The 22,302-nt window shown below is 51.4% G+C and overlaps 1 protein-coding gene across 2 annotated transcripts in view; it reads right to left on the bottom strand.

The window, feature by feature from the left end:
- ELF4 (E74 like ETS transcription factor 4) overlaps positions 1 to 22,302 on the bottom strand; it is a 45,807-nt gene that overhangs the window by 7,739 nt on the left and 15,766 nt on the right. For both annotated transcript variants that reach the window (XM_007992672.3, XM_007992671.3), the window contains exons 2-4: positions 8,616 to 8,899; positions 1,861 to 2,029; positions 1,333 to 1,425 (exon numbers count right to left, since the gene is read on the bottom strand). In XM_007992672.3, the coding sequence (XP_007990863.1) occupies positions 1,333 to 1,425; positions 1,861 to 2,029; positions 8,616 to 8,690 (337 nt within the window). In that variant the 5' untranslated portion in view covers positions 8,691 to 8,899. The remainder of the gene's footprint in view (positions 1 to 1,332; positions 1,426 to 1,860; positions 2,030 to 8,615; positions 8,900 to 22,302) is intronic.

Below are 22,302 nucleotides of genomic sequence, written 5' to 3'. Positions count from 1 at the left end.
ATTTAGTCCTTGGCTCATTTTACGACTCAAAGGGGCCTTAGAGATCGTGTAGCCCCATTCCTGTGTTTTCCTGATAAGGAAACTGAGACAGACCCAGAGAGGGGAAGTCATGTACCCAAGATCACACAGTAAGTTTGTGCCCAGTACAAACAGGCACCCATTGTTGGATCCTGGATGAATACTGGTGAGAGTCAGGACTAGAAATATCTCATATTTCAGCTTTATGGCTTGCTTTCCCTCACTGTACCATAGCACCCCTTGGGAGAAGGCAATTTGGGGGGACCCTCCTGTGTAACTGCCTGAGGGGGCATTGGGAAGAGCCTGCTTTGGGGGCCCTCTGGGGAGTTAGGATCTTGGTAGGATGGGCAGGGATCACTTATTTTATTTATTTATTTATTTATTTATTTAGAGTCTTGCTCTTGTCGCCCAGGCTGGAGTGCAATGGTGCAATCTTGGCTTACTGCAACCTCTGCCTCCCGGGTTCTCCTGTCTCAGTCTCCCAAGTAGCTGGGATTACAGACATGTGCCACCACGCCGGGCTAATTTTTGTATTTTTAGTAGAGATGGGTTTTTGTCATGTTGGCCAGGCCGGTCTTGAACTCCTGACTTCATATTCTGCCCACCTCAGCCTCCCAAAGTGCTGGTATTACAGGTGTGAGCCACTGCGCCCGGCCCGGATCACTTATTTCTAAAAGAGCCACATGCTGCATCTCTCAGTCTTCCTGGGAGCTAAGCAAAAGAGCAGAGGGGCCTGAGAAAGGCACCCTGGCCAATATTATTCAGCCTGAAAATGGAAAAAAAAATTTTTTTTTGAGATGGAGTTTCACTCTTGTCACCCAGGCTGGAGTGCAATGGCGCAATCTCGCCTCACTGTAACCTCTGCCTCCTGGGTTCAAGTGATTCTCCTGCCTCAGCCTCCTGAGTAGCTAGGATTACAGGCTTGCGCCACCATGCCCAGCAAGTTTTTATATTTTTAGTAGAGATGGGGTTTCACCGTGTTGGTCAGGCTGGTCTCGAACTCCTGACCTCAGGTGATCTACCCGCCTCAGCCTCCCAAAGTGCTGGGATTACAGGCGTGAGCCACTGCGCCTGGCCTGAAAATGGAAAGAAATTCTGACACATGCTACAACATGGATGGACTTTGAGGACATCGTGCTAATTGAAATAAACCTGTCAGCAAAATACAAAAAGATAAAAGTCATATGTATATCGGTGGGTGTGGTGCATGTATACCTGTGTGCACACATGCCTGAGAAACCAATACACGGATTTCATATTTTTAAATGGAATTATTTTGTTGCCTTGAGTTCAGGCACTGGGGTTCGAACTTACAGATTTGCTTCTCATCCAGAATGTCGCTGGGAGACTCCATATTGAGCAAGACTTCTGCGGTTGACATGGTGTGCGAGGTGGCCTCATTGTCATCTGGTCCGGTTCCATGGTGGGAGGAGAGAAGAAAAGTTCCCTCAGGGCACAAGGCAGGGGGTACAGCTATAATCAGGGCCAGCCCGAAGAAAGGATGGTGGTAAGCATCCTTCAGGCTGACCCTGAAGTGAGTGCTAAGTGAGGGAGAAGCAGGGGACCCTGACCAGAGGTACTGAGGGACAGCCAGGAAGGGCCCAGCACCCCTCCTGACCTAACTCTCCACCCCCTCAGCTGGTCTTCACTCCTCATCATCCCACCCCATTTCCACAGACCATGAATCTAAGATGGTTCCCTCCTCTGTGAAGCAGCACAACTTTTTGGCTGGTGGCCTTGCCCATTCTGCACGGGGTTACTAGAAGCCATTGTGGGCTGCTGTTCCCTAAAGACACAACCCCTTTTTCTACCACACCTTCTCTTCCCAGGAAGGGAACAGACCTGTCAGCAAAAAACTGCCTTCCAGGATCTGATCCTGCGTCATGCACAAGGTCCCGTCTGTTATGATGCCATTGTGGTCGTCCAACTCCAGTCCCGAGTACAGATGCAGTAAATCAGGGTAGGGTACCTGCTCCACGATCACAGCTGGGAACACAGAGGGGTCTTCCAGCTATGGAGAAGATAGGGATGTGGTTCAAGACCCACCCAGCTCTTCCAGCAAACCCACCCTACCAGAATCTGGCCCTCTGTGCAAGTCCTTATTCTTGGGTTCATCAGGGACTGTCCTTTGTATAGGATGACATCGCTCTGGGTCCAGCCTCATTAGGTGATGCTTTCAGTGGGTTCTTGATCAACAGAGATGGGTTAGCTCTGCACCACCAGCACTTTTAGTTTTTTTTTTTTTTTTTTTTTTTTTTTTTTCCTGAGACAGAGTCTCACTCTGTCGCCCAGGCTGGAGTGCAGTGGCATGATCTCAGCTCACTGCAACCTCTGCCTTGGGTTCAAGTGATTCTCCTATCTCAGCTTCCCGAGTAGATGAGATTACAGGCGTGTGCCACCATGCCTGGCTAATTTTTGTAGTTTTTGTAGAGACAGGGTTTCATCATGTTGGCCAGGCTGGTCTCGAACTCCTGACCTCAGGTGATCCACCCAACTCAGCCTCCCAAAGTGCTGGGATTACAGGCGTGTAATTACAGCCACTGCGCCCAGCCAAGGGCAAGCTCTTTTTTTTTTTTTTTTTTTTTTTTTTTTTGAGATGGAGTCTCACTCTGTCGCCCAGGCTGGAGTGCAATGGCGCAATCTCAGCTCACTGCAAACTCTGCCTTCCGGGTTCACGCCATTCTCCTGCCTCAGCCTCCCGAGCAGCTAGGACTACAGGCGCCCACCACCACACCCGGCTAATTTTTTTGTATTTTTAGTAGAGACAGGGTTTCACCGTGTTAGCCAGGATGGTCTCCATCTCCTGACCTCGAGATCTGCCTGCCTCGGCCTCCCAAAGTGCTGGGATTACAGGCGTGAGCCACCGTGCCTGGCCAGACAAGCATTTTTAACTGGTTGTAGTTATGGTTTAATCCGTGGCCAGGTTAGGGCTCAGTCTACGAGGATTAGATTCATTCTAAGGCCATTGGGAATAGACTAGTTGATGGCAAGGGCAAGGGGCTCAACTTATAGTTGGGGGACAGAGGGATTCAGCCTAGAGTCAGGGTTGGGGACCTAGTTCACAGCCAGAGTTAGGGGCTCAGACATCTTCGGGCTCCGTCTGTGGCAATGATAGTGGGAATGAAGACAGAACAGAGGCATTATAGAAGTAGAAATGTCAGGACTCAGTCACTGCCTGGATGGGGGAGAGGGGTTCAATTTCCAGCTTCATTCAACAGGGACATGGAGATACTGCTCATGCCAAGGGAGGGCCCAAGAGAAGGAAGAGCAGGCTGTGGACCAAGATAAGGGCTACAATGTCTGGATGTGGTGAGCTTGAGGTACCTTTGGGACATCTGAAATAGAGATGCCTATCAGGGAGTCAAAAATAAGTGTCTAAGAGTTCAAAAGGGAGCTGGTGGTCGCTCAGTCCCTGAGAGTAGATAAGAAAATTGAGATGAGAATTCAACCCCTAGAGAACATAAGTGTTCTGAAATTAAGCAAAGCGAAATTAAAAAGCAGCATGACTGCATGTGTTTTTTTTAAAAAAAACTCCATATAGAGGCTGCATGTGGTGGCTCATGCCTGCAATGCCAGCACTTTAGGAGGCTGAGGCGGGTGCATTGCTTGAGCCTAGGAGTTCATACACGAGCCTGGGCAATATAGCAAGACCCTATCTCTATTTAAATAAAGAAAAAAACCTCTATATAGAAGCAAATGTACCAAGATGTTAATCATAGTTTTCTTTTTTCTTTTTCTTTTTTTTTTTTTTTTTTTTTTTGAGACAAGAATCTGGCTCTGTCACCCAGGCTGGAGTGCAGCGGCACGATCTTGGCTCACTGCAACCTCCACCTCCCAGGTTCAAGCAATTCTATTGCCTCAGCTTCCCAAGTAGCTGGGATTACAGGCGCCTGCCACCATACCTGGCTAATTTTTGTATTTTAGTGGAGACAGGGTTTCACCATGTAGGCCAGACTGGTCTCAAACTCCTGATCTCAGGTAACCCATCCGCCTTGGTCTCCCAAAATGCTGAGATGACAGACATAAGCCACCACACCTGGCCATGGTTTTATTTTCATTATGGAGTTTTGAATGATTTTTTCCCCCTTTCTACTTTTTTTGTATTTTCCAAATTTTCTTTCATGGGAATGTTGATAATTCTTTTTGTTGTTGTTGTTTAGTCTCAAGATCTGTTTGTGGATGATAATTCTTTTTTTTTTTTTCCATGCAAAAAGAATGAGAATGGTCCTCTCTGTGTAGTGTTCCTGAGGGATCCAGAGAAATAAAAATGGATAAAAGACCTTTGGATTTGGCTATGGGCAGTCATCCTGGCTAGATCAGTGTCAGGGCAGTGCTGGGGTCCCAGGCCAAGTCACAGTGGATCTCAGTGAGGACAGACCGAGGTAAGCAGTTGGGTATAGTGATTAAGGTCCTAGTGTCTAGAGCTGTACTGTGCATGATGATATCCACTAGCCACGGGCGGCTATTTAAATTTAGAGGTAAATAAAAACTTTGGAGAGCTTAAAAATTCATTTCTTCAATTGCACTAGCCACATTTCAAGTGCTGTATAGCCACGTGTGCCTAGTGGCCCCATAATGGACAGCACAAACAGAACATTTCCAGCATTCCAGAGAATTTCTTTTTTTTTTTTTTTTTTTTTTTTTGAGATGGAGTTTTGGTCTTCTCACCCAGGCTGGAGTGCAATGGCACGATCTCAGCTCACCACAACCTCCACCTCCCGGGCTCAAGCGATTCTCCTGTCTCAGCCTCCTGAGTAGCTGGGATTACAGGCACCCGCCACCACGCCTGGCTAATTTTTGTATTTTTAGTAGAGACGGGGTTTCACCATGTTGCCCAGGATGGTCTCAAACTCCTGACCTCGTGATCCGCCTATGTCAGCCTCCCAAAGTGCTGGGATTACAGGCGTGAGCCACCGCGCCTGGCCTCATTCCAGAGAATTCTGTTGGATTGTGCTGATCTAGAGCCAGAGTGCCTGGGCTTGAGACCAAACTCTGCTGCTCACTAGCATTATGACCTTGGGCAAGTTACCAAACCTTTCTGTGTATCAGTTTCCCCATTTATAAAATGAGAGTGATCACATGATTGACCCCCTAGGATTGCTTAAATAGATCAATACACATAAAGCACTCAGAGCAGGTTCTGGCGTAGACTAAACTCTCATTAAGTGTTAGGTATCAGGGGCCTGTAGGAAACTGGTAATGTTTTATTTCTTAATTTGGGTGGTGAGGGCCTGGGTATTCATTTAATACGTGTCTATATCTAAATATGATTTATGCACTTTTTTGTATTTATCATACATTTCAAAATAAAAGTAGTTTCCTAAGAGGTGTGAAAGGGGCTGGGTATGGTAGCTCACACCTGTTGTTTTTCTTTTTCTTTTCCTTTTTTTTCTTTTTCTTTTTCTTTTCTTTTTTTTTTTTTTTTGAGACAGAGTTTTGCCTCTTGTTGCCCAGGGTGGAGTGCAATGGCTCAATCTCAGCTCACTGCAACCTCCACTTACCGGGTTCAAGCGATTCTCCTGCCTCAGCCTCCTGAGTAGCTGGGATTACAGACATGCGCCATCACGCCCGGCTAATTTTGTATTTTTAGTAGAGACAGGTGTTCTCCATGTTGGTCAGGCTGGTCTCAAACTGCCGAACTCAGGTGATCCACCTGCCTTGGCCTCCCGAAGTGCTGGGATTACAGGCGTGAGCCACCACGCCTGGCCGGCTCACACCTGTTGTAATCCCAGCACTTTGGGAGGCCTGAAGCAGAAGGATTGCTTGAGCTCAGGAGTTTGAGATCAACCTGGGCAACATGGCGAGACCCCATCTCTACAAAAAATACAAAAATTAGGCCGGGCATGGTGGCTCACACCTGTAATCCCAGCACTTTGGGAGGCCAAGGCAGATGGATCACTTGAGGTCAGGAGTTTGAGACCAGCCTGACCAACATGGTGAAACCCCGTCTCTACTAAAAATACAAAATTAGCCAGGCATGGTGGTGTGCGCCTGTAATCCCAGCTACTTGGGAGGCTGAGGCAGGAGAATCGCTTAAACCCAGGAGATGGAGATTGCAGTGAGCCGAGATCGCGCCCTTGTACTCCAGCCTGAGCAATGAGAGCAAAACTCTCTCTCTCTCTCTGTAGAGAGATATATATACACACACACATACACACAAAATTAGCCAGGTGCGGTGGCATGTGCCTGTTGTCCCAGCTACTTGGGAGGCTGAGGTGGGAGGATCACCTGAGCCTGGGGAGGTTGAGGCTGCAGTGAGCCACTGCACTCCATCCTGGGCGACAGAGTGAGACCCTGTCAAAAAAAAAAAAAAGAAAAAAAGAAAGAAAGAAAAAAAAAAGAGTGAAAGGGAGGTAAGAAAGTAAAAACAGAGTATGGAGACTACCCTGGCGGGAAGAAAGGAACTAAAAAGGTGTAAAAAGGTGCTATTTTGAAGGTGGGGGCAGAAGGGAGAGAAGTTTTTCTTTTCGAGTTGGGGACATCTGAGGATGTTCAAAGTTGAGGAAAGAAATCTGAGAGGTCTAAAAGATACAGGAGGCCGGGCGCGGTGGCTCACATCTGTGATCCCAGCACTTTGGGAGTCCGAGACAGGCAGATCACCTGCGGTCAGGAGTTCGAGACCAGTCTGCCCAACATGGTGAAACCCCGTATCTACTGAAAATTTAAAAATTAGCTGGGCGTGGTGATGCGTGCCTGTAATCTCAGCTACTCCAGAGGCGGAGGCACAAGAATCGCTTGAACCCAGGAGGCAGAAGTGGCAGTGAGCCGAGATCGTGCTACTGTACTGGAACCCGGGTGACAAGAGTGAAACTCCATCTCAAAAAATAAAAATAAGAAGTAAAAGATACGAGAGACAGGATGTGATGGATGGTTTGAGGTCTTGAAGGATGCAGGAGAGAACAGATTAAGTATGGAGGTTGGGAGTTACCCTTGCAAGGAAAAGTAACATTTCTTTCTCCTGGGCCAGTGGGAAGGAAACAAGAACAGATATTACAGATAAAAAGAGAGAAGGGAGGGAAATTGAGGGCATCCTGGGCTTTGAATTTCTCTGTGGATTGGAGGAGAGGCTGTCCACTGAGGGTGGAGGGACGGGTTAGAAGGTAAGAACTGCTTCTGTGAAAAACAGCCTCTATGAAGAAAAGCAACAACTGCTGAGTGGACTAGAAACAAACGAAAATGACAAGTAGCATTGAGAACTCATGTATGGTAGATTTTTCTTCCTTTCTCCTTGTCTGATGCCCTCCACAAGGCTACGAACACCACGTATGTTCAGTAAAATAGAGCTGCTTTAGGTAAGGAGGTAGACAGAATGGCCAATGTGCTCAAAGGCCACTAGGGGGCAGGCTTTGGTAGGCCGCTAGAGATTGGACAGTTTTCCATCCTCACAAGATTTGGAATACAGAGCATCTGAGTTAGACTGGAATGCCCTTTGGAGATAATCCAGCTGGATCGCCTCTTGGTGAAGATGGGGAAACAGCAGTCAGATAGGGTAGGGGTCCAGGCGCGGTGGCTCACGCCTGTAATCCTAGCAGTTTTGGATGCCAAGCTGGGCGGATCACTTGAGGCCAGGAGTTGGAGACCAGCCTGGCCAACATGGTGAAATCCCGTCTCTACTAAAAATACACAAAAATTAGCCGGGGGTGGTGGCAGGTGCCTATAATCCCAGCTACTCGGGGGGCTGAGGAGAATGGCTTGAATCTGGGAGGCAGAGGTTGCAGTGAGCCGAGAACATGCCACTGGACTCCAGCCTGGGCAACAGAGAGACTTCGTCTCAAAAATAAATAAATAAATAAAATAAATAAAATAGGGTAAGGGAAAAGACTTGCTCAGGTGACATTGTGGCCAAACTGGGATCAGAACCCAGGGCTCCTGACTCCTAATCTTCCATTCCTTCTACTGTGCCTGGATGCCTCTTCTCTCTCCATTTTGTGGAAGGAGGAGAATGGAGGGCAGTGATGAGTCTGCCAGGACACCATTCAATAGGTACATCTAAATGCACAGAAAACGTGCCAGTGCAGGGAAGGTATGGAGCAGTGAGGACCTGAGTGAGCGCCAGAATCCTGTCCTATTTTCCAACTTCCTCCCACCAAAAGACCTCATTTCCAGCTTGCCCTGGATCCTCAGGCTGGGGCCAAAAAGATGACTCTGAAAATGTCAGGGCCTGGACGCCAGTCCACAGTTCAACTGGCAGCGCTCAATCTTGCTATGTGGCTGTCTCCACAGCTTTCTCACTGTGACACTTTGGGAGAAGAGAAGTGGCCGAAAAATGCATTCGATGGTCAGTGTACCCCTTATGCGTTCGGTCCATGTTGCTGACTAACCAACAGCCCAGCTGATGTACTTAGCAGCTGTTTGGCTGGCTCAATGATTGCATGTGGGCAGCCAGCTCCCTAAATGACTGCCCGGTGACTCCGGACCAGCCTCATGAGTGACTGGCTGGCATGCAGGCCCAGTGCCCTGAGCATAGTAGGTGCTTGATGGATATTTGCTGATTGGCTAGCTGTGCAGCCGGCTGGCTCCCTGGCTGTCTGCCTGGCTGTCTGTGTCTATCTGATTGTCCACATGGGCTGACTGTGCTCTGTTCTCTGGGGCCATACCTGGTGGATATCATCATCCATCCCGTTGCTTGCGAACTCAAAGATCAGGTCACTGGGCTGTAGGGTAATAGCCATGCTGTCTTTTCAGAGAGCTGACAATGGGATTATCAGAGCCCTCCAGAACTGTAGGGCTTTCTTGATGAAGAGACACTACCCAGGTACTTTGGAGCCTAGAGCCTACCCCCCGAGCTGCGGTAAAATAGGGGGTGGAGAGAGCTGGAATAGGTGGTGGCCTAAGCCAGGCTCAAGGCTGCATTCTGGGCTGGACCAACCACAGGAGCGACCTAGAGAGAAGGGAGAGATGGGGACAGTGAGTAAGTCACCTTCCTTGAGCTCTGTTGCCAGAACTGCCTATGAACCAGAGGGACCCTGCCATGCTAAGGCAGACTGCCAATAGAGGAGTGGTGGAAAGGGGAGGATGAGGAGAGAAGAAAAGCGACAGAGAAGAAAGAGGTCAGGGAAAGAAGGGGAGAGAGGAAGTCAACTGAATGGCCTCCAGTGGGAAGTGGCTGAGTGTTGGTGCCTGTCTGGGTCACCAGCATAGGCATCTCACGCTAGTCCCAAAGACACACAGCCTCCCTCCCTGCCTCCTCCCCTTCCCCTGGAGAAACTGACAGATGGAGGAACTTTGCACTCTCTCCACCCTGAAGACTAATCCCCAGGGCATGGCCACAGGGGGAGTCAGGGCGCCCGGCCTGGCCTGATGGACAAGGCGGCAGCATGGAGAATCCCTGTAACTCCCTTGGCTTGGGGGAAGAATCGTGTGAGGGGCTGAGTCGGGGGTCTGTGGGTATACAGAGTGCTCTTCTGACTCTGCCTGACTCCAGGTGAAGTCAGCCTAATTTTACCTTGGGAGTGGGGGTCAGTTAGCTTTGAGGGGCCACGTCTACGGAGGAAGAAGTGGGGGTGGTCACACCCATGCCTGCCTCACTGTGGGGGTTGTGTTGTGTGAGGACCAGCAGTGGCCTGCCTCTGCTCTCAGGGATGGGACTCTCAGATGGAGCCAAACTTCCAGAGAGCCTGGAGACCGGGGGACAGGCGGGCCACGCACCCTGTTTTCGTCGGCACTCCCCACCCTCACCACCACCGCTGCCACCCGCCAGAGAGCGTGGCCTCTGTGCTGTGTGTGGGTTTGTGTTCTTGGTTCAGCTTTGCTTTCAGTTTCAAGACTGAACTGTCACCCTGGGAACTGGCGAGGAGAGCCCCGGCTGGAGGAGGGGCAGGCGGAACCTTCCCCATCCTCTGGGGCTGGCTCGGGCCCCTTTTCCAGGAAATCTTCTGTGTCTGCCGCAGCCCAAACACACCTCCTCTTGCCCCACGTGCCCTCAGCGCTCACGGTGTCACATGGCACCCGGGCCTGCATTTGTTTCCCCTGTCGCCACTCCTCAGGGCTGTCAGTGCCCAGGCGCCTCATGTGCGTGTTGTGGGTGATCACACCCAGGCCTGCCTCCCACAGCCCCAGCCCTCCCATCTCCCTCCTCGCCAGCCAGCTCTACTCCTCCCACCCCATCACTGGAGCTTCTCCACTTCCAGGCGCCACGTCTTTCGTCCCCTGGGCTCGGTTCTGAGTGTGTGGATGTGCATGTGGGTGGGTCCACGAACAGCCTGGCCTCACCATGAGTGCCTGAAGAATTAGGGCCATGCACCATAGCGGGAGCCACACACTGCACTCCACCTCCTTGACACTCCCTTGGCACTGCCGGGGTGGTCAAACCTTCTCCTGGCCCGGAAAGAAATGAGGAACTTCAGAGAGGGGCAAAGGGGAGGAAAGGGAGGGGGACCACGGTGACCTCCCTGATGACCGCTCTCCCCCACAGGAGACACCCAGGCCTCTCCTACTTCCTTTCCGTTAGCCCACAGGGCTGGCCGTGCCCTCACCCCACCCCCACCCTCACCCCCACACCTTTCCACCCACCCCAACAAAAAGTCGGGAGAAGTCGCTCAACTCAACCTGTCAGGTCTGAATTACCCTTTGGACGAGACGAGTGAGAGGCTGAGTACTGGGAGGAGGCGCCTGGGAACCTGCAGCCCTTGCCCTGGGTTCACTCCTCCCACCACCACCCTACCCCCACCAGACCCTGTCTGCAACCCATTCTCCACTGGTCTGTGAAGCCTCCCAAGGCCATTTATGCTTGGAAGGTCTGTCCCCCCACCTCCCGCCACTAACCTAAGCGCCCCAAGGCTTGCATTCCACAGCAGCTCCCGCCCTCCCACAGGCCTTCTGTCTGCCCCCAGGAAACATTCTCATACTAATCAAATTAAAGGTGATCACTTTCACCTAATCCCACTTTGTCTAAACATGAAACTCCTGTGTGTGTCCCTTCCCCCAAGGTCACCCGCTATAGCCCTTCCCTTTGGGCTTGCTCATCTCTTCTTTCCAGATCAGGATTTCATGTTTGCGAGTTCATTGCTGGTGCTGTCTGCCTGGGCTACTTTTATGCACCTTCCTTACCTCCCCCATAAGACAGAGGCTTCCTTGAGGGCAGGAACAACTGAGTTTACATTGATGAAACCTTAGCACCTTGCATCATGTGTGGCATGTAACACACTCAATTTGTGTTTGTGGAATGAATGCATGAATGAATGAAGGGATGAACGGGTGGATGGGTGGATGGATGGGTAGATTTGTGGTATGGGTCAGTCAGCAACTGTGAGGTGTGTTTTCTGGGCAACATTTATCTGTACACAGTGGATGTGGGTAGGTGTCACGTACTCTGCCTTACGTGAGAATGAGAAAAATGCGCATACCTTCTGGGGTGACCTCTGTATGTTTTTGCATTGTCATTTACCCGGGTGCGCTATTTGTGTTGGCTGTGGCTGTGCAAGCGCACTGTAGGTATATGCGTGTGCAGGGTGTGTGCATGTGTCCCAAGCGTGGAGACGTGTGCACGAGAGCCTCTGTGTGTCAAAGGGCTGCCCAGGTCTGGCCGGCAAAGCCGCAAGCTCTGTTGTCAGTTCCTCCTCTGGGCCAGCCTCAGCTGCCTTCGTGAGAATGACAAACCCGAGCTAATGCTGGCTGGAAGTGGCTGTGCTGAAGATGGGGGTGGGGTTCTCAGGAAGAGAATGCCAGTCCCAGCTATGTGGCCCATGGGTCACGAGGGTGAGATCCCCGAAGTCCATGTGCTAGGGAGCTGGTGGGGGAGGGAGGCAGCCAGGGCCCTGCACTGCATTGAATGGGATCCTTGGTCACCAATGCAGAGACGTTTGAAATCAAAGAGAGATGATTCCCAGGGCATTCTTTTCTGTGTCCACATGTTGAAGTAGCGAAATCCAGGACTTGGTGGATGCAGGCTTTGAGGGCTCCAGTTTGTGAGGTATTGTGAGGCTGTACCCGGCACCCAAGGCTCATCCTCGTGATCATCTGCCCCGAGCCTGAAGCTAAGGTCTTGAAGGGGTGGAGGGGGAGGAAGTAGCTGTCCTACTCTTTTGGCCGAGGCTGAGAAACCATCCCGCCCTAACCTTCCAGTCCAGAAAGTTTCCCCCTCCCCCTTGAGATGTTTGAGGATTTGAAAGTGAGAGGTGGAGAGAGGCTCATTTGCATGTTCACTCACTCTCCCCAGCAGAGGAGTGAACCCCCCTTCAGTCCTTCAAAATAACCTCCTTCTCCCAGGAACCCGAAACCAAAGATGCCACCACCATAGGAGGTGCGCCCTGCAGGCCAGCGAGGCCCCCACCAGGGGCTCCCCTCCAGTGGGCCCTTTGGCTGGGATGCAGCTTCCGTAGCCTAGAGTCCTGGATGCTGCCTCCCCAGTGAGCGGAGGATTCAGGGGGCACACACGGACACTTGGCTCGGGGAATTGAGGTGCCTGGGAACCCTTAGTAACTGGTGGTGAATTCCCCTACCTTGCCCCATCCTTGCACAGCTCACAGCTTGCTCCAGTCACAGTCCACTGGCAGGGTGGCAAGAGCTCCACTCCCTTCACCCCCTTTGAGGCCCTACAGGGTCTCTGGCTCCCAGTGCCTGTCTTACTTGGGCCAAAAGCAAAGCCTGTGCGAGAGTCTGTGCCCCTGGGTGCTCTCTGAGTGTATGGACCGCAGGAGGGAGTGTGCAGGCGAAGGCGCCGACCTCCCGGCCCACAAATAGACACCTCTGTGGCTCTGACTGCATTTCAAAACCGAAGCAAAATAGAAGTGGTTTGGGCTGCTCCTGTGTCACAACTCGGCCCCCTTCAGACGCACAGACCCTTCTTGGGGCTGTCACTGAAACATACCAGGCAGTGTCCAGCAACCACTCATCTGGGCCTCCCCTACAGGAAATAGCCCTAATGTGAAAGCCACGTCCACAGTCTCCGTGGAGTGAGTTTAAATCTACACCCGTTCAGCTGAGCCAATGGCTCTCACAGAATTGCCGGTAACACCCGTGGCATTTTCACACATGCCAGGAAACATGGAGGCCAGATGGTCAGCTGGGCCACAAAGCACAGTTCTCCTTCTCTGGTTCCTTGTACCCTCGGAGCCAGCTCTAACTCCTGAAATACCTCATCCTCCATGAAACCTTTCTGGAATTCTCTGGAAAGGAAGTGACAATTTCCTTCATGCCATTTCCCACTCCCTCAACACCCCTCCCCCACAACCACAAGCAAAATGGAAACTACCCCAGGAACAGCTGTACCCTCGACTGAAAAACAGCCCGTCCTCCAGCGAATAGTCATCAAACAGGGAACTGCCTGCTGCACCATGTGACCAGTGGCATGAATTTAAGAGACAGAAGGCCAGAGTCAGGACTATATCCAGTCTGTAGTCCTGAGCAAAGCAGAATTCACCCATCCACAGGACTCGAACCCACAACCTCAGTCCAGTTACGACTGGACTCCAATGAGCAAGCTAACCCTCCTCCTTAAGCAAGTGCCCAGTGAAGGGGCCCTAGTCACCGCTATTTTGTCAGCTCTTTCTCCTATTCCTTTCTTTCTACCACCCACTCCATTTGAGATGAAACCAGGAAGAGGGAGGGAAAAAAGAAAGGTTTTGCAAGCTCTCTTGGTTGGGGTTTCTCTGCGCTTATTTACAAGAAACCCAGTTTCCTTCCTTGCTCCTCTGTCACCACCTGATTCCAGCATAGGGCTTGTCCCAACTCTGATGGCGAGGTGGGCCCAGGACTCTTCCCCAGTTACAGGCCCCGCTCTCACACCCTTCTCAGCTCTCCTCTTCCCCTACCTTCTTTCCAGGCCTTGGTCTGTCCCAGAGGAGGAGTGATTACGTGGCAGGTCCCAGGCAAAGAGATGCTTTCTCCTCTTTCTCCAGGGGACCACAGCCCACCCACAGTGTAGACTGCCTAGGGTCGGGGAGGAGGAGGAGGGAAGCGTTCCGGCTGCATCCTAGCAAGATGTGTGACCATGGAAAAGTCGGCCATCTTTCTGGGCTGTGGTTTCTGTCATCCTTCGAGCGGGTGAGGGTTGTGAGTAATCCAGGCTTAGCAGGCGCTCACCAGGGAGTCTCAGGTGAATAAAGATGGCAGTGGAAAAGCACTTTGAAAATTAAAAAGCGTTCATCCAGATGATGAGTTTCAGGTGACCTCCCAGAGAGCAACAGGGGCTGTGGGCCCCATTAAGCTCCAGACGGTGGACCCCACTGGCTCCAGAATACACAGGGTGGGGCTGGAGGGTTCCAGCTGTTGGGTGGGAAGGGGCCGACTCCTCGCCTGGGCTGGGGGCCCGGCAGGGAGGGAGGAGCAGGCTGCTGCGGCTGGTGCAGCGCTATGGGTCTCCTGTCCTCACCCCGCCCCAGCTCTTTGGGTTGTGGTTATGTGGCAAGAAAGAGCACTACACTACAGAAGCCCCATAGGGGAGGAAGAGGAGGGGGAGGGTTAGTGACAAAGACAACCTATTTCCCCAGCTGCCCTGAGAAGGCCAAAAGAGCACCCCCTGGAAGTGCCTGCGGCCACCACATCACCATCTCTAGTGCTTCAGGGAAGAGGCACAGGACAGTGGCTGTAAGCCAATGACGGGAGAACCCACTGCAGGAAAAGGGAGAAACCCAAGTGTGTGGCAGCCACTAAACACCCGTATAAAAGTCTGCCAGTTCCAGCCTAGGAGAGCCCCCAGAAGCCCCTGCAGACCCTAAGATCATCGGCTTTCCAGCTAGAAGTCCCAGCTCTGCCTTGGGGTTGAGGCAGGTCACTTTCGTCTTTTGTAAAACAGGGATCTCCTACTTAGCTCAAAGGGTTGTTGCAAAAGGCCAATGAGCTAATGTAGGCAAAAGCTCTCTGCTATGCCCCAAACGTGTTTTTCTTTTTTTCTTTTTTGAGACGAAGTCTCACTCACTCTGTCACCAGGGCTGGAGTGCAGTGGCGCGATCTCGGCTCACTGCAACCTCCGCCTCCAGGGTGTGCCTCAGCCTCCTGAGTAGCTGGGATTATAGGTGCGTACGAGATGGGGTTTCACCATGTTGGCCAGGCTGGTCTCGAAATCCTGACCTCAAGTGATCCACCCACCTCGCCCTCCCGAAGTGCTGGGATTACAGGTGTGAGCCACCACGCCTGGCCAGCGTGTTTTCCAATTCCCTGGTCTGATTTGTTACTTTGGGGCTGTGGTAAAGCATATCTTTACCTAGACAGAGAGGAAGAAAGGGAAATGGAGGTGGCGGGATGAAATGAAGGCTGAGGGGACAAAAGCAACAACTATAAAATGAATGGTAGAGAGAGGAAACCAGTTTGACTACAGGGAGAGAGGAACATTGCTTGGGAAGCTGGATAAGTGGATCCATGGAACTGTGGAATGTGAACTTAATATGGAAAGTGACTGTGAGTTACTGTAGATTCTTGAGCAAGGGAGGGGTATAACAAGCAGCCCTTTAGGAAGGGCAGTTTGGTCTGGGTATAAGAGTGGGTCTGAGGCAGGAGAATCACTTGAATTCAGGAGGCGGAGGTTGCAGTGAGCTGAGACTGCGCCACTGCACTCCAGCCTGGGCAACAGAGTGAACACTCCATCTCAAAAATAAATAAATAAATAAATAAATAAAACAAGAGTGAGTCTGCGAGTGGAGGAGATGGAAGGAGACTAGGTAGGGTAGCTGGAAGTCAGGAGGTGAATCCCAGAGCCACCCCAAAGGAAAGAACTTGATAGACTATGGGGAGATACAGTAGCTGTAGAGACCCCAAGATGTGCAGCGTGTTCTCGCTGTAAGAATGTTAAAAGATATTGCCAGATGCAGTGGTTCATGCCTGTAACCCCAGCACTTTGGGAGGCCAAGGAGGGTGGATCACCTGAGGTCAAGAGTTTGAGACCAGCCTGGCCAACATGGCAAAACCCCATCATCTCTAGTATAAATACAAAAAGTAGCCGGGGCGTGGTGGTGGGCACCTGTAATCCCAGCTACTCGGGAGACTGAGGCAAAAGAATCACTTGAACCTGGGAGGGGGAGGTTGCAGTAAGCTGAGATTGCGCCACTGCACTCCAGCCTGGGTGACAGAGCGAGACTCCATCTCAAGAAAACAAACACTGACTAGAGACTAATTAAATTCATTAGTGGTTTTTTTAGAAGCTGGGATAATCTATGACTTGGTACCAACAGGATATTAAGTCAGATAACTTTTATTGAAGGGACAGTGTTCTTTGTCAAGGTCCCTGCCAGGCCAGTGCGTGTCCTAGAAACTAACGTGAAGCCTCCTTGCTCAGATCTGGAACTTTCCTGGGCAGCAGGGGCCATGGTGTGGTTGCTGCCTGCTTGGCACCGGCTGCTCCTCCCAAATGCGCTCTTCTGCCACTGGCCAATCCCCAGGCCAACAAAAGCAAAGGACAGTACTTCAGGCACAAGAGCAGTACTGCAGCATCCCTTTCACAGAAGGGAGGGGTGCCCGAGAGGATGAGGTGGGAAGACAGCCTACCAGGGCCTGGCCAGACAGGGAGGGCAGCCTCGGCTCCGGAAGTCATCGAGAGCTCCTGGGGTTCCTCCTTCTCTCTCACCCGCACTGCTAAAACCTCTCCTTAAGTCAGAAGGCCGGGCACGGTGGCACACACCTGTAATCCCAGCACTTTGGGAGGCCGAGGCGGGTGGATTGCTTGAGCTCAGGAGTTCGAGACCAGCCTGGGCAACATGGCAAAACCCTGTCTCTACTTAAAAAAAAAAAAAAAAAAAAAAAAGTTAGCCAGGCGTGGTGGCACACGCCTGTAGTCCCAGCTACTCAGGAGGCTGAGGTGGGAGGATTGCTTGAGCCTGGGAGGTGGGTGCCACAGTGAGCTGAGATTGCGCCACTGCACTTCAGCCTGGGCAAGAAGAGTGAGACCTCGTCTCAAAACAAAAACAAAAACAAAACAAAACAAAAAACCTCTCCTTGAGTCAGAGGAGTCCCAGGATATCGAAGTTACAAGTTATAAGAGACCTGAAAGATCATTGCTTCCATCCCTCTTATTATCCAACTTCAGATACCACAGGAGAGGAAGTGACTTGCTCAAGGTGACACAGCTAGTTGCATTGTGACTCCCAAGTGATTCTTATTCCTTGCCTCCTTCCCTGCTCATTGTCTCCTGGCATCCTCAGAAAAGCCAACCCTTTCCTCTGGCAAGAACACACAGCAGCCAAAGATTCAGGGCTGGCCAATAACAATGAAGCCACGGCTGGGCGTGGTGGCTCATGCCTATTATCCCGGCACTCTGGGAGGCCAAGGTGGGCAGGTCACTTGAGGTCAGGAGTTCAAGATCATCCTGGCGAACATGGTGAAACTCTGTCTCTACTAAAAAATACAAAAAACAATTGTCTGGGCGCAGTGACTCATGCCTGTAATCCCAGCACTTTGGGAGGCCGAGGCAGGCGGATCACCTGAGGTCAGGAGTTCAAGACCAGCCTGGTCAACATGGTGAAACCCCGTCTCTACTAAAAACACAAAAATTAGGGCCAGGCATGGTGGTGCGCTCCTGTAGTCCCAGCTATTCAGGAGGCTGAAGCAGGAGAATCGCTTGAACTCGTGAGATGGAGGTTGCAGTGAGCCAAAATCACGCCACTGTACTCCAGCCTGGGCGACAGAGCAAAACTCTGTCTCAAAAAAAAAAAAAAAAAAAAAAAAAGGAAGAAGCAGCAGCAGCAGCCACACACATGCAGAGCATGTTGAACCTCCACAGTGCCTTCCCCACCTCCACCTCCGTGCCTGTGATCATACTGTCCCCCAGGCCTGACAGGCCCCTTCTCAACTTCTGCAAGCCCAATGTCCACAAGTCCTTCAAGATCTGAGGCAAATGTCACCTTCTTTTCAAAGCCTTCCTTGCTTCCTCCCCACCTGGCGCATTCTCTCCTCTTCCTCATGACACCTTAGCTTGACTTCTTAGATCAAAGCAGGGGGTTATAAACTATGGCTCATGTGCCAAACCCAGCCCTGTGGTCCATTTTTAGATGGCCCATGAGCTAAGAATGGTTTTTACATTTTTTAATGATTGGGAAAAATCAAAAGAAAAATATTTCATGACATATAGTGTTTTTTCATATATGTATTTTTTGAGACTGGGTTTTGCTCTGTCACTCAGGTTGGAGTGCAGTGGCACAATCATGGCTCACTGTAACCTCTGCCTCCCAGGCTCAAGTAATCCTCCTACCTCAGCCTCCCAGGTAGCTGGAACTACATGAGCACACCACCGTGCCTGGCTAACTTTTTGTATTTTTTGTTGAGACAGGGTTTTGCCATGTTGCCCAGGGTGGTCTCAAATTCCTGGGCTCAAGCAATTCTTTGTAGGAAAGGTTTGCTGAGTGCTGGACTAAAGGCTTCAGTGTGAATAAATTCACCAAGTTCATTTGTTTTTTAAAATTTATTTTAGGACGGGCACAGTGGCTCACTCCTATAATCCCTGTACTTAGGGAGGCCGAGGCAGGTGGATCACTTGAGGTCAGGAGTTTGAGACTAGCCTGGCCAACATGATGAAACCCCATCTCTACTAAAAATACAAAAAAATTAGCTGGGCGTGGTGGTGGGCGCCTGTAATCCCAGCTACTCGGGAGGCTGAGGCAGGAGAATCGCTTGAACCTGGGAGGCAGAGGTTGCAGTGAGCCGACATCATGCCACTGCACTCCAGCCTGGGCAACAAGAGTGAAACTGTCTCAAAAAATATATATTTTTTCAAATTTGTATTTATTTCTTTTTCAGAGATGGGTTCTTGCTATATTGCCCAGGCTGGTCTCCAAGTCCTGGCCTCAAGCCATCCTCACACCCCCGCCTCCCAAAGTGCTGGGATTACAGGCGTGAGCCACCACACTTACCCAATCACGTTCATTTCTGAGAAGAATGTCACAGAGCACTTGGGGATGGAGGTGCCTGCAGGGAGGTGTGGGATGCCAAATACAACTCAGCAGATTATCATCAGAAAGAAGGTCCTGGGCTGGGGTTAGGGGACGTGAGTTCTGCCCATGATGTGACCTCTAGCAGGTCACTTCTGCTTTGTGTGCCTCGGTTACCTCATCTGCACAATGAGGGGGTTGGACTGGGTGATCTAAGGGCCTGTCTAGCCCTAGGACTTAGACAGGTAGTGATCAACTGCATTGCCAGCTCCCACAGTTCTTAGCAGGCACGGTCCTGATCCTCAGAACAAAAGCTTACAGAAGGATCCTCTGCCCAGCTGTGGTTTTTCGCTGCCCCCCACCCCCCCACGTGGGCCTCCCTCACTCCACACTCACCTGCCCTGCTCCACCCTTCCCCTCTGCTGACCTTTCTGCCCTCCTCTCAGAATTCCTCTCCTTGCAAAATGAAGATGGCCTCCTCTGAAAGAGCCCTCCCCTCCCTCCAGTCAGGTGGGCTAAAAGCCTCTGCTTTTTTGGGAGGGAGGCAGGGAAAGGACTCTCACCTCTCCCCAGTCTCCCAGGGCCCACAGCAGACAGGCAGTGGAGTAGGAGATAGGGCCAGCTCTCACCGCACCCCTGCTCTGCCAGCGGAAACAGCCCTTCTCTGCCACTTCCTGTCCCAGAGGTTTCAGCAGTTTCCCCTTTGGGGCCTGCTGGCCCTCCCAGCCCCGCCCCTGCCTCACACAGGTCAGGGAGTGCAGAGAGGGGAGGGCCCTGCGTGGTGAGTGGGGAGGATCCCTCACAGGAAGGCCGAGGAGACAGCTGTCTACACAAGGGGACGCCCCAGTGGCAGGTCTACCAGACTACTTTGGGCTAGGAGCAGGTACAGGCGGATGCAGTACCTGGGAGGGAGATTGGGACTCTCCTGCTACCAAAAACCCTCTCCACAAACCCTCTCCTGCTACCAGATGAGTAGAAATGACTTTATCACTTTACCTAGCTGTCACCTTGAGGGATGGAGTGAGCCTGGTCTTAGAGGATTGGATTAAAAACTGGAATATAAATGCTGAGGTCAATGTCCAGGAGGGACTAGCCCAGGGTGGCTTCGAATGGAGAGACAGGTTTAATGAAGCAAGAGGATGAGAGGTTAGTTCATTGGGGCAGATGACATTGAAATCAATGTCACTTCATAATTTTGCAGGGGCCTTGTCCCTAGCACCAATGGACACAGGCAACAACGGAGGGCAAAGTACAATTGTCCCCTGGCATACTTGGTGATTGGTTCCAGGACAACCTGTGAATACCAAAATCCACGCACACCCAAGTCCCACAGTTGGCCTGTGGAGCCCACAAATCCAAAAAGGTGGCCCTCCCTGTACTCAGGTTTCGAATCTTGGGAATACTATTAAAAAAAAAAAATCCACATATAGGCCAGGTGCGGTGGTTCACGCCTGTAATTCCAGCACTTTGGGAGGCCAAGGCAGGCGGATCACCTGAGGTCAGGAGTTCAAGACCAGCCTGGTCAACATGGTAGTGCGTGCCTATAATCCCAGTTACTTGGGAGGCTGAGGCAGGAGAATTGCTTGAACCCGGGAGGCGGAGGTTGCAGTGAGCCGAGATCGCGCCATTGCACTCCAGCCTGGGTGACAGAGCAAAACTCCGTCTCAAAAAAAAAAAAAAAAAAAAATCCACATATAAAGTGGATCCGTGTGGTTTAAACCCATGTTGTTCAAGGGTCAACTGTACTATATCACATGTGGGTCAAGGGTAGAGGCATTTTCTGGGTGATGGAGCAGGAAACTCTCACATTCCATGGTGGCTGATGACTTGGTGTGGTGACTTACACTCATAAGTACCTCCCAGGTGCTGTTGCAAGGTGGGGCTCCTAGCCGTAGGGCTGTGTGCCTGTGAGGTTATTGTACAGGCAGGTGACCCACTCAGTGAGACCCTCCCAAGGCCATGGGTCAGAACAGCTATAAGCAGCCTGAGGCTTTGGACCTCTCTGCCCAGTTGGCAGTCCTCCTGGGGACAGGCCAGAACTATGTGATGCTGACTCTAGAAGCCTTGCTGCCTGGTTCGGGGTCCTCGTGGTGAATGGACACAATCACCTTGGCTTCCCCGTGGTCATATTGTTCCCTGAGGTTCAAGCAGCTGTGCAAGAAGCTAAGGGGATTCCTATAAATGACGGTTCTGGATGGGCCTGCAAAAAAAAAAAAAAAAAAAAAAAAAAAAAAATGGCTGAGAAGGTGATCTTGATAACTCTCTCAGCTCGGAGGCCATATTCTTGTATCTTTGGCCAAGAACCCTGCCCAGCCAGGTCTCCTGGCATGAGACCAGGGGCCAGGCACGGTAGCTCACACCTGTAATCCCAACACTTTGGGAGGACGAGGTGGGTGAATCACTTGAGGTCAGGAGTTCAAGACCAGCCTGGCCAACATGGAGACACCCCATCTCTACTAAAAATACAAAAATTGATCGGGTGTGGTGGCTCACACCTGTAATCCCAGACTTTGGGAGGCCAAGGCCGGTGGATCATGAGGTCAGGAGTTGAGACCAGCCTGGTCAATATGGTGAAACTCCATCTCTACTAAAAATACAAAAATTAGCCAGGCGTGGTGGTGCAAACCTGTAATCCCAGCTACTCAGGAGGCTGAGGCAGAAGAATCACTTGAACCCAGGAGGCAGAGGTTGCAGTGAGCTGAGATCACACCACTGCACTCTAGCCTGGGTGACAGAGCTAGACTCCGTCTCAAAAAAACAAAAAACAAAACAAAACAAAAAACAAAAATTAGCCAGGCATGGTGGCGGGCGTCTGTAATGCCAGCTACTCGGGAGGCTAAGGCAGGAGAATCGCTTGAAACCCAGAGGCAGATGTTGCAATGAGCCAAGATCATGCCACTGCACTCCAGACTGGGCAACAGAATGAGACTCTATCTCAAAAAAAAAAAAAAAAAAAAAAGAGAGAGAGAGCAGGGTCCCACTTTTCCCTGTCCCCTCTCACTCTATGTCCCCCCCAGGACAAAGAAGAACCAGTTCCTTCAAGATAGGACCCCGCAGCCCCTGAGGGGAGTGCCTGCTTGTCCACTCCTGCAAGCTGGAGTGAATACGGCTTCCCAGCTGGTAGGGAGAACACCAAGGAAACCTTAGAGACAACATCTGGTTGTGCACCTGGGCTTCTGCCAGCCCCTCCCTACATCTGCAGCACAAACCCAGGGCCAGGGTTTGGTTGCAAGCCTGGCTTAAAGCTGGTGGCACGCGTTTGGGTGGAGGGGGTGGAAGCGCTTGAGGTTGGTGCCAGCTCAGGGCGAGTACTTGTGGGGTTGGCAGTGACCTGAGCCGCTGGTGGGCCCAGGGTGGTGGGTGTGGCCACTGTGGCCTTGGGCATGGCCTGCTGGGGGAGGGGCGGAGGGGCGTGGGTGCTCGCGTAAATGTGGGCAAGGTTTTCTTTTGCGCTCTCTGATACCACTTCAAGTTGCTCCCCCTGCTTTGG

This window comes from Chlorocebus sabaeus, chromosome X (assembly GCF_047675955.1).
Source record: "Chlorocebus sabaeus isolate Y175 chromosome X, mChlSab1.0.hap1, whole genome shotgun sequence".
Classification (NCBI taxonomy): Eukaryota; Metazoa; Chordata; class Mammalia; order Primates; family Cercopithecidae; genus Chlorocebus; species Chlorocebus sabaeus.
Note: the sequence above shows the minus strand (reverse complement) of the source record. Positions and strands in the feature narration are given on the sequence as shown.